This window comes from Taeniopygia guttata, chromosome 1, assembly GCF_048771995.1.
Source record: "Taeniopygia guttata chromosome 1, bTaeGut7.mat, whole genome shotgun sequence".
Taxonomy (NCBI): domain Eukaryota; kingdom Metazoa; phylum Chordata; class Aves; order Passeriformes; family Estrildidae; genus Taeniopygia; species Taeniopygia guttata.
Genome location: NC_133024.1, coordinates 99,998,254 through 100,015,192, shown reverse-complemented (window position 1 = coordinate 100,015,192; position 16,939 = coordinate 99,998,254). Strand labels below are relative to the sequence as shown.

At 40.1% G+C, this 16,939-nt stretch overlaps 1 protein-coding gene across 26 annotated transcripts in view; it reads left to right on the top strand.

Annotated features, from left to right (window-relative positions):
• SCML2 (Scm polycomb group protein like 2) overlaps positions 1-16,939 on the top strand; it is a 98,720-nt gene that overhangs the window by 26,681 nt on the left and 55,100 nt on the right. For 14 of the 26 annotated variants that reach the window (XM_072934318.1, XM_072934292.1, XM_072934263.1 and 11 more), the window contains one exon: positions 13,768-13,875. In XM_072934318.1, the coding sequence (XP_072790419.1) occupies positions 13,854-13,875 (22 nt within the window). In that variant the 5' untranslated portion in view covers positions 13,768-13,853. The other 12 variants (XM_030281591.4, XM_030281563.4, XM_072934310.1 and 9 more) reach the window with 9 other exon arrangements.

Below are 16,939 nucleotides of genomic sequence, written 5' to 3'. Positions count from 1 at the left end.
CGCAGCGCGGGGATCCTGACGATGCGGGGATGCCGGGGAGTGCGGGGATGGCGGCCGTGAGGGGATGCCCGCGTCTGGGGATGCCCGCGGGTCGCGCAGCCCCGAGCGGAGCCGCCCCCGCCGCGGCGGGCGGAAGGGGGACGGCGTGGGGGGGAGGCCTCGCGCCCCCGGGGCCGCTGCCGGGCATGCGCGGTGCCCCCGGAACATGGCGGCGGCGTGAGGCGGGCGGCGGCAGGAGCGGCTTGACAGGACGCCGCCGACCCGCGCCCCGCTCGCCCGGTGAGTGGCGGCGGCGTTTCCCGCTCTCCGCGGTGGCGGGCAGGGGGAGGGAGGAGCGGAGGGAAAAAGGGAGGCGAGACGGACGTCGCGCCCCCTCCTAGGGCTCGTACCGCAGCCTCCGCCCCCCGTGGCCGCCGGACGCCCCGGTCCTGGGTTCCCCTCCTCGGCAACACCGCCGCGCTGGAGGCGGCACCAGGTCCGGCGGAGCTGCCCCGTGCTCCAGCGCCGCTCCCCTCCTCTGCGCGCTGAACTAACAGCGCGGCGGGTCCCGCCGACCCCGCCCGCGGGGAGCCGCGGGTGGCCGGGTACGAGCGGAGCGGGGCGGCTCTGCCTGCCGGCGCTAACAGCGTGCCTCTCTCTGTCCGGGGTGGCCGCGACTCCCGGATAGCAGGAGCTCCGGTGGGCAAGGGCGGCACGGGAGGTCCCCGAGCCGCCAATGCCTCCGGGACGAGCGGCGGGGCCGGCGGCGTTTGACAGGAGCGCGAGCAGGACACGCCTCCCCTCGCCGGGGCGGCCCCGCTGCCTCCCCCGCGGCGGTGCTGCCCGTCCGCCGGCGGGGATTGTCCCTTCCCGCCGACCGCCGAGGCTGGCGAGGTGCTGACGAACGGGCGTCGACCAGGAAAGCCGGACGCGTGTTAAAAATCATTTAATTCCGAGCGCTCGCTTGTGTTGGGTAAGGGGGCTGGGTGTGCCGCTTGAGGACAGCGCGGTGCCGGACGTGGCCTGTTGTGGGGCACTTGTCGGGTTGCGGTGCGCTGCGGCGCTGTTCCCGTTTTCTTTACAGTTAAACTGCGTATGTGGCATGTATTGATTGCCGACTTAAAGGGCGTATCTTGCACGGGGACTCATAATTTTGGATAGTTCAAAGAAAGTAGTTAAGAGTATGGAAAGTTCTGTTGCGGTGTTGTGTGTCGTTGTCGTTAGCTGCTAGGCTAACCTATAAACACAATGCAATGTTGTAGTGTGTATCAATATTGAAGTTAAATTTTATGCTCAAATATTCTTTAAGAGTGAAGGCATGCTTTAAGTGTTAATAAAATTTAAAGTTGAAGTCTTTCCTTACAATAATTTGCTCTTTCTGTCTGATGAGTTAGACTATAAGAGATAGCAAAATATAATTCTAAGATATAAAAGATTTAATGAAAATGGGAAATACTGATATTTTGTTGGGTTCTGGTAATGTAAACTTTGCTTGTGACTCATGTATATCCTAACTAATGTAGACAAGGTGATTAAAACTTAAAAAACTCTATAGATATGACAGTATCTAGACTCTGTAGATATGACAGTAGGTTTTCAGAGCATGCTGTGTCTGATTTGTAAACAGATCTACAAGTTTGACTGGTTATGAATTTTTTATAATACAGCATAACAGTCTTAAACCTTTGGATTTTAAGATCATTCCTGCTCCACCTTACTCTTTGGAAGTGACAGAGCAAAGCAGTTGGTGAGGCAGTCGTGCAGGGTCAGTAACAACTGCAGCACTGGTGCAGATGGGAGCAGTATTGCACGGAGGCATTCGCTGTGTTACATTTGGGTTTTGGGCTGTCAGTTAACACTACCGAGTAAATAAGGGAGTGAATGCATTGTGCTGCAGCAGCTCTCCACAGGCCACCATCAAGTGCTGCTCCAGCCACAGCAGCCCACAGCCCACGTGAGCGGTTGCACTTACAGTGTGGCCACAGAAATTCTTTGTACAGCCAGGCTGTGCTTTGGGGGACAAGGGGAGCTGATTTTCTCCCTTAGGGTACCATGAAATGTAAGTACTATTTAAGGATGATATTACTTGATCTGATGTAAAGAAGAAGTGCACTGGAGACCCTTCAGTTAGTATTTTATTTATGGGAAGTCACACAGTAATGCAAGTGGGAGCTGCAGGAAACGGTGAATGGTGAAACTTTAGTTGAGACCGGGAAGTATTTATAGGGCTTTTAACTTTAACATGGTCTGGTCTTGAATATGAAAATGGAGTTTATTAATTTTGTTTGAAACTCAGTTGATGGAGTTGATGCTCTGTTTTTCTATTTGATGTAAATAGGTAGCAGCATTTGTGTGATATCTTTCAGGTTGCGTGGTATTTTATGTTTTTGTAGTAATGTTCAGATTCAGCAAAAACAAATGTTGGCTTTTCATGATGTACTGTAGTAAAAGGATAAACTACTTTCACAGCAATTAGAGGTCATGTAGATGTAAGAACATAACATAACCAGATTGTTCTTAATATTCAGACATTAATATGTCTTGATGTAGAAATTTTAGGAAACAGGCAACAGCAGTACTTTAAATATTTTTGTTTTGATTTTGTGTGTTCCTACGTTGAATGTACAGATGCTTTCCCCCCCCCCCCCCCCCCTTTGCTGTGACTGCTGTTGCTGTGACCAGATAGTGTGCTCTTAAGGCAGAGGCATTGTTTTCTGGAATAGCTGTTCACGTTCAAAAGAGGCATTTTGCAAGTGTGAAATTTGTATTACTGAGAAGGTATTGATTCCATCACCTCTATAAAATTTGTGCTAAAATGCAGCCTAACATGAGAGAATGTGAAGAAACTCTAAGCAAACATAGCTGCTTGTGCCTGTTGTACATAGGTGTCTTTTTTTGTTTTCTTGCCATTTCAATGGGATTGTGAGCTGTGAGCGAACCCTGCTTACTCCCTTTGCTGCAGTGAACGGGGACAAATGAAGTCCTCAGCAATTATCTACTGCCACTAAATAGTGTCACTGACAGGAAATGACATTTGTCATTAACTGTTCAGGACACTGCAGCTGGCTTTCTTATTCGTGTGGACACATCTACCTCAAACAAGGGTGAGTCAAATACATAGTTATTATTTTCATGTTTTAAGGAAGGCTTTAGAAATATCATTTGACAGTCTGTTGTGATATTTTTAAAGTGCAAACATAGAACAAATTACAGGTAGGGACCAGTACACTGCTTCAAGGAGTCTAGACAAGGGAGGTTGTTAACCAATTTTGTGAGCTCCACATCTGTAGGGCATTTAAAGTTCTGTTCATTCCCATTTGAAAGAAATAGCCTTAGGCACCCAGCCTTAGTGCTGATTGTTTGTTTCAGAGATTAAAATCTTAAGTGTAAAGGGCTATACTGTTTGTATTCTTGAAAGTGTAAGACATGCAACATAAATTGCTCAGAATGAGATTTTTCTGGCATGTGGGAAGAGCCAGAAAAGCCCATATGAAATTGTCAAAGCATAATAGAGCAATGGGTAAATAAGAAGCAATGGAAATGTTAAATTTAACGTTCTAGAATATTTGTTAACATTGTCATACAATTTGATGAATAATTCCTTTTTGCTGTGATTGTGCTTTTGATATATGAGGGTGCTTTTCCTAGAAAATTTGTACATCTTCTTTGGAGATTTCTTATAAGATCCAATTGCTCTATAATTTTTAGGAAGCTTTAATATTAGTTATATGCAGCTAAATTTATTTTTGCATTGTAACGATGACTGATAATGTGAGTGTGAGCAGTTTCCTTACGATGTCTAAGTGGAGGGGCAATTAATTTGTTTGAGGGAAAGATGCTGAAAGACTCTGTGCTTCTGTGTAAATACTATTTTTGTATCTTCATGCACCTGCTGGCTGACTTGATGTGTATGGGCAGTGAGGGCTGAGGTGTGCACCCGGCTCCTGCTGCAGTGCTGGCCATGGAGCAGCAATGCTGCCTTGCTCCTGGGAGCAGCAGGAGATGATTTGGTGAGTCACCTGCTTAGTCCAGATGTGTTTCTGTAAACTGATCACATTGCCGAAAATTCATGTTCTGTATCTTTGTTCTCTTCAGGTAGGTTACCATCTTTTGGGGTGGGAAGGGTGGCTTCAGGTACCTGAGCCAACAGTGAGCAGGCTTCCCTTTTATCTGCAGCAGATCTGTACACAAAGAGTAACTGGTGCATAAATGGTGCTGATGACCAGGGGAGGTACTTTTATCTCGTCTTTCTGCTTGGTCAACAACGGTGTAGGTCTGGAGGAAAGTCAGGAGCTGCCTCATAACCATTCAGAAAGGAGCAGCTGTCTCTATTACCAAAGTTATGACTTTTATTTATTTGGGCTTGCTCTGATAGTTTCTTTTATATACAATGGACATTTGGTGTTAAGTGCACACAACTAAACCATTTGTAGTACAGCATATATAACGTGTTACACCCTTAGGACTGTGTGTCTGCAGGGATGAGCTGTGTATGTGCCCTTAGCAACTCTCTGCCCAAGATCCCTATCAGAAAAAGTAGCAGCTTTAGTTTCTATGTCTTTTGGATAGGATCAAAAATTCATTATTTTCTTACCTGGATCTAAATGAAGTGCGGATTTCTTTGTGGTGTTAAGTGCCATGTCACTTTCGTTTCAGCAGTCTTGTTTCAAGACTGGCTCCTAGTTTCGAACTTCAGCTAAGACACCTGCTTTATGGGTAGTGGTTGATGAGTTTGGATCCAAGCTTGTGCAACACCAATGCTTATTGTGGCTCCTAAGTGTGCTTTCTTCCTGCTTTTCTGAATTACCTGCAGAGCCTAATGTCAAAGTGTTTCTGAAACACTACACCTTTAGCAGAATTTTAGTGCTCTTTCATGTGATTTGGCAGGATGATAGCCTTTCTGCTTCACAGGTAGGAAGGATACTGTCTACATATCTTATGTCCAAACTAATCCTAAAGTACATTTTCTTTTTTGGCTTTGTAAGAACAATGCAGTATCCAGTTTAAGCATGCGCAGTGTTTTGGACTGATTACTGATTTTTTTTTTTTTTAAACCCATAAGTGGTTTATATTCTTAATATTTGTATGTTGTCATCTAAACCCAAGTAAAACATTGTATTAAAGGTGGATGTGCTGTTTAAGATCATTTTATTCTAGGCCTTCAACTTCAGAAATCAGGTTAAATTCTATTTAAGATACCAAGGGAATTCCGTCATTTTCCTTTCCATCAATTTTCATAAAAGGGATGAACTTCTTTGATGGAAATCTAAGTCAGTTGTCTTCTCAAGGTAATATGAGACTCCTTTTAGTTTAGGGCAAAGATGAGGTTGAGCCTTTCATCCTCTACCATACATTAGTGCAGGGAGCAGCTGAAGTTTATAAAACCTGTAAGAGAGTAGCACCATTTTAATGAGGTGCATACCTAAAATGAAGCATGTACCATTATTTATGTACTGTGTGGAATATATCAGAGATTAATGCAGGCAGGTTCAGTGGAAGGAGTGCAGTTTGTGGGGCACTTTTAAAAGCCCACTTAAAAAGGGCAGTTTGTAAAACTGAGTCTTGTGCATGGAGGAATGTGAAAGGGTATCAGAACTGCTAAATTTGGTGGAACTCTTTATTGTCACTAACATCTGTCAGGGGCTCAGAGATTAAAAGGGCTGCTGCATGTTTGATGGTGCTTCCCCTACCAAATCTTCCCTCTGTTGTATGTGTATCCTGTACTGAAGGGTTGTAAAGAGACAGAGAGTGTTTTTTTGGGAAGGTTAGATGATAGGAACTGGTTTTAATTCCAAAATAATCAGTGTTATGGTTAGATGGAAAACTCTGAATATAGTTTGTAATTATTTTTCAGCTTGTTGTAGGAAAATACTACCTCGTTTGAATATTTCTGGTGCTCAGTGGTGTAAGCAGTAGGTGGAGGAAAGAGGGGGGCTTGCCTTCAGAAAGGGGATCTCCAGAAATGGCAGAAAGGGGGATACTCTGCCACTGTCCTGGGCCTGAGCCACATACAAGCAGTGACAGATGTGCTGTCATGCTGAGGAAGAGGTGGAGGAGATTGCTCTGTTATGGCTTGCTTCACCTCTGTGTTGTTTTTTGAAATACAATTGGGAAGTTGTCATAGAAAGTGGGAAGAGAGATACAGATTTGCTGCACATTTTCTTGATGCTTTAAGTCTTTAGTTATCTTCTGTTTTTGAAGAGTGAAGCAAACAGTACAGCGGAGTATTTGCAGCTGTCTAGTCCTTTGAGCATTTAGGAGTTGTTATGTCTTTTATGACCTGTTAGTGCTTTGTTAGCTGAAGAAATGTCTAGCAGCACTGAATGGTCCTTCGGAATGGCGTTTGGTGTGATTCTTTGGGTTGTCCTGTCCAGGATCTTAATGATTCTTATGGGTCCATTCCAACTCATGATATTCTGTGATTCAATGATAATGTTTGTCCAATAGATGGACAAATATTTTTGGTGGCAATTGCATGAAGATCCCTTGTGTAAGGGGACTTTTTGAGTTGGGGAAATAGCACAGATATCAGCACCAGCAAGGTGAGTCCAGTGCTTGTGCCTGGAAACTGCAAGCAGCTCTCTGGGGTTTTTTTTCCTGTAAAAACATTGTCTTGACAGAGGAGCTATCAGGAAATTGCTTAAGGGTTGTTTAGTTCTGGTTGGTTTGGTTTTGTTCCCTGACTGGGCACCAGTACGTGGGATCAGTGTAGTTATTCCATTATATAAGCCAGGCTACACCATGGAGTGTTGCAGCAGCAGAAAAATCAGTTGAGGCAAATTGTGTCTTTGTTAATATAGAGTGACGGGGCGTCCCAGTCAGCATTATGTTGTTTGGATTCTCAAGTGGGAGAGAGAAACAGGTATTTTATGCACTGGAAGAGGATGGTTGCAGAAGTAGGTTGCTGCTGGTGTTGAGTAGAAGCAAAGGGAGACAAACAGGTTGTTCTAAAACTTCATCTGGGGTGCTGACAGCAGTTGGATCCTGTGCAGAAATGTCCCAAGGCTGTTTTACATGCCTTCAATGAAAAAAATAATTGTGCATGCTATTTGATTTCTGTATATTTCTTTATCAGACTAAAAGTAGGTGTGTTTCTCTGGATACTCCATTGTGAAGAAAAAATCTGGACCTTGGGGATGAATTTGCTGTGTGGATAGAGCTCTGTTGGATTATATCTGAACCAAGCTTTTACAGTCCTTTTCCAGTGTGAAGGCAATGTAGAAGGGAGGAAGCCAAAGTTGCCTAAAAGAGTGAAAAATTCTCTTTCTGCCATTGGGCCTCTGTTTGTCTTTTTCCCCCCTTGTTCCCTTATGCATTACACACTCTGCTGCTGGTGCTGTTGCTTCTTGTCTGCTAAAGACAAGTGCAGGAAAGCTGTATAGGGTTCTTTAGCACTTGGTGTGTTTGCAACAGCAATTTCTTTCCTCCCTTGTCTGCTCTATTTACACTATGCTAAAAGTAAGCTCAGTTTGAGACCTCTCTTCTGTGTCAAGGGAGGCTGAGCTGAAGACAGAGAAGGTGTATCTGAGTGTGGAGACAATTTCATGCAGGTATGTAGCTTTTAGTGCTAATTGTGCAGTTTGTTTGTTTGTTTTTTCCAATTTATAAAGCAAAATAGTTTGCTTTATAAAAAAAAATCAAGTTAGGTATTTGGACAAAGCCAGGTTGAATAATGATGATGAATGTTTTCAGAAAGAGTGCTCCAGGCTTGAACGGGGAGTAGAAAACAGCACAGAGGTTTCAGTGTGCTGAATTCACCAAAATGTTTAAACAAATTGTCAAAATATTGTGCTACTGTAAATATGTACTAGTAAACTACTAAAACTGGCAATTTTGTTTTAAGATAGAAGCATAAGCTATATTTTAAAATTTATTTTAATGAATAAATTTTTTATTTTAATGTAACATTAAAATACCCTTTCATGTGGGAAGGTTGGCATTTTAAGAATATTTAAAGCTGTTAATGGCCAGCCGCTTTGCTAAACTGCTGACTTCACACATACCATTTCCTTTTTCAGGTTTTTACAACCCCACATCTTCTGACTTTTAAAGCAGGATGGGGAGGGAGGGAAGGAGGAGAATAGCTTTTTCATTTTTTGTTGGTAGCCGTAGAGCACGTCTAAACTGCAATTTAAAAAATTACTGTCAATTTAGTAAATGTTAAATCTGCATGACATTGTTTCTGTTGTGCATTAATACAAGTTATGCTGTTTAATTTGGAGACCTTACTTCTCTGTTCTCATGTATAAGTATTATTTATTGTTTCAGGATTTTTTGGGACAAATCTTCAGTCTAAACCCTGTTAGTATTTCTTTTTAAAATACACAATACCTTACTTTACTGAATAACACACTTAATAGGGTTTGAGAGTTTAGAGAGGGTTTTGCATTCTTGAAATGTATGACTTACTGTAATTACAATTGCTCATATTCTAAAGCAGGTCGTAAACTTACCTGGAGAGAGAGCAGAACATTTACAGGCAATATTTTACTGCTGACAGCTTAAAAGTTTGTTTATGCTAATCACTTCATATATAGTGAGCAGTACACCACTGGTGACTTACCAAGCAGTTCTGCAAGTGCAGAAAATTTCTGCTTGATGTTAAAGAAAATGACATTACAAAAATATATTTGTAAAGCACTAAGTACCCACTTGCTTTCTTTAACAACTTAAGAAATACTCAAGCTTAGTTGTTGTAATGATTTATATGGCTAGTTAATATTTGCTGGTTTGAAAGCCTGTGAATTTGATTAAATTCTATCTGTCTAGCTTTGCTTTTAGTGACTAGAGGAGGTGTTCATATATATCAGTTTATTAAAAGTTGAGCTGTATGAAAATGTAGAAGTTTAATTTCCTTTCCTTGAAAGTATTTAACTTTTTTGGTTTTTGTTACAGAAAATTGAAACTAAAAGGGTTTCCAACTCGGATCAAATTTCTTGTCAGAACACCAACTGATTATGTATTTGTGTGTATAAATGAAAGAAGACTTAATTTTTAATGTTTCGCTTCAAACTCATGTATGTGTAATGGTAAATAATACTGAGTTTATAAATACAAAGCTTTTGCTACATTTTCCAAATACATTAGTGTAATTTTTTTCTTCTTTAGCCTTTCCGATCTTACTTTTCCACAGTATGCACTGAGAGGCAAACTGGCTATCTCTATAACAGAAATAAGGAGGTATGCTGTTGTGTCTTCAAGTATACTGGATGAGTCTATATGCTGGGTAGTTTGCTGAAAATTATTTTTAAGTATTGCAAATTTTATTTAATAAAGTAATGTATATTATGTAAAAACTCCTTTAAAGTTTTACGCTTCTTGTTTGTCTCTTTTCAGCCCCTCAAAGGCTTTTAAAAATGGTATGAAGTAGGATTTTATTTAAGAGACGACAGATGAGTAGACAACAGATGATTAGGTTTAAGGAAAAGGTGTTCCAGATTAATGAAGGATGGCTTTGAAGTATGCAGTTAAGTCACACTGGTTTGGACAGCAACTGGTGCTTGTAGAAATCCACAGGCTCCCCATGTGTGGAGTCTGGAGTGGGAGCTGTGGCTGCTGGTCTGTGTGTCCGTGGAGGAGGCTGCACAGGTCCTTTCCTTGGAGTGCTCTGCAGCACTGGCAGTGGCAAACAGCAGGGAGGAGGCCAGCAATGGGAGCGTGGCAGTGGCAAACAGCAATGGGAGCGTGGCAGTGGCAAACAGCAATGGGAGCGTGGCAGTGGCAAACAGCAATGGGAGCGTGGCAGTGGCAAACAGCAATGGGAGCGTGGCAGTGGCAAACAGCAATGGGAGCGTGGCAGTGGCAAACAAACAGCAATGGGAGCGTGGCAGTGGCAAACAGCAATGGGAGCGTGGCCAGCAGCTGTCGCTGATGTCTCGTGTGTTTATAAATGTGATAGCGCACAAATGCTGATGGGGAAAGCAAACTTGTACAAACGAAAGCATTGGCAGGGGAAAGTATTTCTTAGCTTATACTATACCTATTTTCTTTCTATAACTGGTTTTGCTGTTCAAACTATGTGTACTTCTTTTTCACCTTTGCATATGGAATTTTAATCTTGAAGCATTTGTAGCAGAAAAAAAGGGGCAAATACAACTCCTTGTTCACATTAAGCCTGAAGAACGTCTGCCTTTATTTCAAGCTAAAACTGAAAACTTCATTGTTGCTTCCAAGTGGCTGTTTTGTTAGATGCCTCCTCCGTGCAGTGTATGTGTGTAAAAGAATAGTCTCAGTCCTTATCCAGCAGAGATTGCCCATTGATGACTGTCCCACCCATGAAGATGCCAATGGTGAGGTCTAAGTTACTGCATTTGCACCATTGGTAAGGTCAAACAAGCTAATGGCTTTTAAAATTGCTGGCTCTTGTCCTGCCTTAGATGCAGAGTCATGGAGAGAAAAACGTGAATCTTTTTTGTGTGGACTGAACCCACAATCTCCTCTTTGCTTAGGCTTATTTAAATATTACGTTTATCTCAGTAGTTCTGTTGTGTGTTTTTATCAGCAGGCATGCTGTCAAGATAAACTTGCACTGGGAAGCCCTAGATATGCATAAATTTTTTTTTCAGGACATTTGGCTTACTTGAGTACCTGGCTAACAGTGAGAAGGATAATGGAGATGCATAGCAGGCAAAAGAACAAGTAATTTTGACATTTTCTGTTGAATGCTATATTCTTGGAAATGCAGCAATGCATGCCCTTAGAGTAATTCTTTCAAAAGAGAAGGAGCAAAGTTAGGGAGAAAGAATGTTTTCCACCCTGTTTTCTGTCATGTAGTATAATATACTAGCAATGCAGAGAAGGTGAAGACTTAGGCTTGTCTACTAATATAATGCTTTCTGACAAAGGGCTTGCACAGTGGGAGGTGGCTAGTAGAAGTGATTTGGGGTTTGACAAACCTACAGTAAAGAATTAAAGGCAGATAAATGCTTTCCATCAGATTTTTTAAAAAGGAATTCATGGAAGGGATGGAAATCAGAGAAAGACTAAAACTCAGTTTACAGAATGAATTGAGATGTAAGTGATGTAAATAATACACTTCATGAGTGTGGATATCCTTTGAGTGCTCTTTGGATTGAAGACATTTTGATGATTAATCCAATATTATCCTAGGTTTGTGGATTTTTTCTCCTTTACTTTTTCCTTAATTGGCAGCAAATGGTTTCTCACTGGATTCTGTACTGACAATCCCTTAAATGCTTCAGTCATTTTCTGTTTGTGACTGACAACCTCTGTGCTTATCTCAATCCTTGTAACTTTGGTTTTCATTCTGCTGTTTTGTGCTCTCTAATGCCATTGCACTTCATTCAGCCTTGCCATTGCATTTCTTTCTTTGCTCATATATTCCTGACCTTGCTTTGTTTCATTTTTCCCTTAATTTCTGAAGCTGCTTGGTTAATTTCTTAGCTCCATATTTCTTATTCAGCTTACTTGCCAAGTCACACATACAAGAATGCCTTGAGATCTGTCCTTGCTATGTAATTTTACCAGAATGTGCCTGGAGGTGTTTTCCCTGTGTTTGTTGGTGGTTTTCTTCTTTTCTGTGTTGGGTGTGCTGTGGGTTGAGCCAGGCTGGGGATGATGAGTGCAACATAAAAGACTCTGTCTTGGTTAGCAAAGGACACAACTGCCTTGCTTAGTTAGGATTTTCCACTTAAGTATGTGAGGTGATGGAAAGTAGTTCTTAGGTCTGCCCCTGCAGAAGAAGTTGCACTTTGTTTCAGGTTGACCCTGCCCTGTGTTTGAGATAACTGGTTTTAATTTTGCTGTGGGTCAGCAACATGTAGTGGTTGTTAGATAGGGGCTCAGAAATACTGTTCTTGAATGTTTTCTGTGACAAACAGTACAATCTATGAGCTAATTTAATAGCAGCTTTAAATTGAGTACTTAGGTGTAACTGAGTTCTAAGTAGCACCTCTTTGAAACAGTAATATATTGTGTTCCTGCAGTTGGATTTGCCTCATTTCAAACAGCTTTCTCAGAACTTTCAGTTGTCTTATATTTTTAACAGGCTGGTGGACATGCTGTAAAACAGCCTATCTGGTACAACACAAGCTAATGAAAAGCTGGAATCCTTTTTATGTTCTCACAGACGCTCCGGTTGTGCTAAACTTGATGACTATCACTGCAGGGTTGGAATCTTTATTACTGCACCAAGTGCAATCTGGTACTTGGAACAAAAAGATAAAAACCATTCGCTGTTCTAAAGTAATCTGTAAAAACAGTTACTTTGACTCTGCATCACCTTCCATGATTTATTACTTGCAGTGGAAAAGCTTTGAATTTTTGGGGGAGTCTGTGAAAATATAAAGTATTTCAAATTTATTTGATAGCTTAAAAGGATTTCTATTCTTAATCTTGATGATCACTTATACTGTGAATGCTATTGTGTAGCAAAATCTGCTTATTTTATGGTAGTATTCAGTTTTATTTATTACTCCTTTCAAGTCTGAATCTTGAGTTTTTGTAATAACTGTCCAGCATGTTCGCAGACAACACACACATGAAATAAATTTATTAGTCACTGGCATTTAAAAAAAAAAAACTTTTAATTAGCTTTAGCCATGGTCTTGCACTGTATAAAGTTTTCATCATCCAGTCAATCATCATAGGGCTTTGAAGTTTCTTGAAGTTTCAGTAAAGGATCATAGTTTCAGGAAAATACTCAGTTGTATGATACTTCTCTTTTTATATATGGTATATATGTGTATTTTTTTTTTTTTTGCATGTGATTAGAAGAGTCAAGAAATTACAAGTAGATAACTTGCTTTTCAACTGTTACTTCTTTTATGTCACAGTGGAAAGACGTAGCTTCTAAAAATGTTACCTTTGATAAAATGAATTGTGAAATGAGATGAAAGGGTATGCACATATTTAAATTTAAAAAACTCCTCAAGTTCTTGGTGATGTCAGCTTTAAATCTAATGGAAGTTGCTTGAAATGAAATTATCCAAGAACATAATTCAGAAATTTGAATGTATGTACCCCTTATTACTTGAAAAGTTAATGGAGAAGGATAATAAACTTGCTGGCTTTGTTGCTTCAAGGCTAGATGCTTGAAATGAGTTTGACTGGAACACAGTCAAAGTTCAAAATACTAGATGCTGGAGTAGAAAATCACAGTAAAAGACACAAAAAAGAAAGTTTGTCTTGGCTGTTTTACACTAGTTTCACCAATCTGTCCTTTCCGATTTCTAAACCCTACAAGAATGTGGCTCATTGCTTTTATCTGCAGTTAGCATTTCCCTAACACTTCTCTGTGCACTGTTACAAGTCTGTTACAAATCATAGGGCAGGGGTATCAATGAGCACATGGGCCTTGTACAGACTTTTTACATTAGTGTTTTGTTCCCTCTTCAACTGTAGTTGTGCAAGATAATGTGTTTTACCCAAAGGTATTGAAGTTGATGATTGTTTAACTCTCTGCAAGTGAGGCAGGGTGAGTAGGTTATGTATAAAGCGTCTTCCATTTTTCAGTAATGTTTTCTGGGGAGAAAAAGGAATAAATCACATTTTATATCTTTCTGTGTTTTAGAAATCCACAGAAAATGCAAATCATTAGAGAATGAACTGTCTAAAAGAAGGAAATGAAAGTTTTCATTTGGTATTTTTGCTACTTTTATTTAACTGTTGTTTTCACACTACTCTCCTACAGATTGTTTGTTAAACACTTGTAATTTAAAACCAGAAGATAATTATATACCAATACAAAAAAAATCATCCTTTCCAAAAAAAAGAAAACCCAAATGCCAACAACCTCCCCCCTTAACTTGTTGTATTACTGCTCCACAGGAAACTGTTGTGCTGAAAGGAAGAATTAACTGGTCTTTCAACTTCAGCCTTTTTATTGTGAGAGGGGAGATCACAGAAGTGTTACCATGGGGAGAACATCAGCGAAAGGTAAGGCCTGGTAGCTTTAATCCAAGAGGAAAGAAAGTGGGGAACCTACTAAATTCTCTTTTTGGAGCTGGTGGGATACAGCATGACAATTTGCCATACTGTTAAATTAAGGAAGACAGTTCGTGATTGCTGCTGAATACAGGTAAGTTCAAACTTCACATTGTTTTAGAATATATATGCTGAATTTGGCTGTCTTGAGTTCTACAAATTTAATGAAAAGAATTCTGTCCTGTGACAGCCTTGAAATCATTACTGCACTCTGAAATTGAGGAATGTGTCTAGATGTGCTATTAAATAAAACTTGGGGCTTTATTCTGGAGTTGCCTATAATTTAGCAGAATGATAACTAAGTAGTACAAAGAATCAAATTTTATCACAATGGATGGCATTAGCAAATGTCTTTTGAAGATAAAACTCACATTTTAAAAGAGATTCATCTACAAGTACACAGTGTACTGCAAAGGTGTGATTTCTGCTGTGTCATGTCTACAGATGTTAATTGTGAGTTCAGAGCTAAAATAGAGAGTGAGACTTAAGAAGAACAAGAGTGTTTGGGCTGGTGAAACAAAAAAAATATGAAGAGCAAAAGATCCACTCTCTGAAACCATGTTGCTGCTGTTTTGGAAGCTTCCAGATTGGTAGTCCTCCTCTATAAAAGACTACTAGCACTTTTGTACTTTCCTTGAGCTTACCACCTTCAGCCCAAGCTGCTTTATGTGCTTGTGTGTTCCCTTGGTAAATAATTGTCTTTTGCTAGAATAGATTTTCTGTAATGGCAGGAGCCATCCGTTTAATTGTTGCACCAGGAGTTTATGGAGGAAGTCTGACCCCTTCTCTTGTAGGTTTTCTGCATGGCTGTTGTCTAAATATAGTCAAAGAGACTGGCTGTTCCAAGCAGATAAGATAAGAATCCCTCTAGGGTAGCACAAAAAGAAAGGAAAGGAGAAATTTCATATTCACTCTGTCTGGATATTCTCAGCTGTGTGCACTGAGGCTTGGTGAAAGGTGCTCACAGCCCTGTGTCATAGGGAGTGAGAAGAAGGCCCCTTCCTGAGCAATGGTAAGTCTTGGACTTGTTTTGGTAAATTTCATTTGAGGGCAAGTAATTGTGGGGCATGGGAAGAGCAAAAGGTTTTGTCACCCAAAGGTATTTCACATACATCAGGAAAAGACAAGGGGTTTGTTTGAGGAGAGAGGCATCCTGCCATGTTTTGAAGACCCAGAAGAGTTGAAGACATCAAGGTGGGCTGAGGGATAGCTGCAGAAGTCTTGAAAGCATGACTGTGAACTTAATTTTCCCCACACTGCACAATGAGTAGATGGCACATATGTGCCTTCCCTACATGTAACACACTATTCTGGGATGGAAGCTACTGCTATTAAAAGACATGATGTTTGCCATCACTTGGACAAAACAGTCATCTAGTTTGCAGAAAGGTTAAGTCTTCTAGAAAGAAGTTGCAAAGTTTTAAAGCTTCTCAGGCAAGAAACTGCAGTTCAGTATGGGAGCTTATAAGAGGAAATACCGATGGGTCATCAGGATTATCTTTGCCCAGAGCTTTACCACTGCTTTCTCTGATTTATTTTTTTAATTTGGTATTCACAAGTCAGTTAGGATAGCTTCTCCTTTTTTTCCTCCCTTGTCTCTAATTTCTTTAATGATAGATGTGGTTGCTCTTGCCTGTCTTCTGTTGAGAAATCTTATCAGCAAAACTTTGTGGTTACAGATAGGGTGGGAGTAATGTAAACACACAGAGTTTTGAATCAGTAAGCAGAAAGCACTATGGTAAATAATCTTACTCTAATCTTGTCTTGTATCTAAAGCTTTAGCTTATGAAGCACACTCTAGAAAAGAAATAGTTGGTGAACAATAGAATATGTTGCTTTTAGAATTTTAGTATATGCTATGCTCTAATCTTGCTGCCATAAAAGAAAGAAATCTTTCATAGGGTATTTAGCCTCTGTGTGGTATAGGCTAAATATTTATAGATACATAGCAAATATATAAATGCTGTGTACCTATATGTATTACTTTATTTTCAAAACTTTTTTGAAATAAGTATCCTGTTCTTCATTACTTTCTTAGAGAGATGAGTAGCATTTGATTAAGTCCATTTCATGAAAAATTTCAATTCTAGCTCTTGTTTTGGCAAATGATCTAACACATGCTGTGTTTTACATTGAGAAATAAGCTGAAACTTTTCCCTTTAAAAATGGACAGGGGAAGATAGATGATGAATTAACCTGTCTATTTTTTTTTTTTGTTACCATGAGCTTAAAGACTGTAGGACTAATAAGTCTCTTCTGTCTCCAATATATAAATAGAGTTCTTATTTTCAAATCAAATTTTCAGGTTTCAAGGAATTAGCCATTGAATGTGTCTAGGAGCTGAATGTACAATGGGATGAAAAGAAAATACTCTTTGTACCTGTACAATTATTTACAGGTACATATTATGTCTTTCATTACCTTATTTTTTGAGGTTTGACCTCAAAGCTTGACCAAGCTGAGGATCATGTGCAGAGAGAGTAATCTTGTTCAGCCCAGTGATTTGAATAGTAGCCTAATTTTTTATGTGATCTTTGGAAGCTAAATTTGTTAAAAATATAGAATATCAAAATTTAAAATATAGATTGGCATGCATTAAACAACTCCATATGTTTATAAAAATTAATATTTATAAAATTGGCTTTAAATAAAATCTTACTTTCTTTATATATTTTTTAAAAATAAACCATAATTTTTTATCCAGTTTAACTGCCAACATTGGAAAAAGCACACCTGAACAAGGCTGGGAAGTATAGACTGTGAAGTAATGACTGTGAAATAGAGCCTGGAGGAAAGTTTTCTGGGGTGGCAATAGATAGATACAGGATATCTGATGTGGACACAGGTTGGTAATTCTTCCTGCTAGTAGCTTTGCATCTCTTGATACAAAACATTCCAGCTTTGTAATGCTATTCCCAGCTTCCCACTGATGAAGGTTGGAATGCATAAAAGCAAGCGATTCCTTTGAAAGCAGTCTTGGTTTTATTCAGACGTATTCTTGGATGCTTCTGCACCA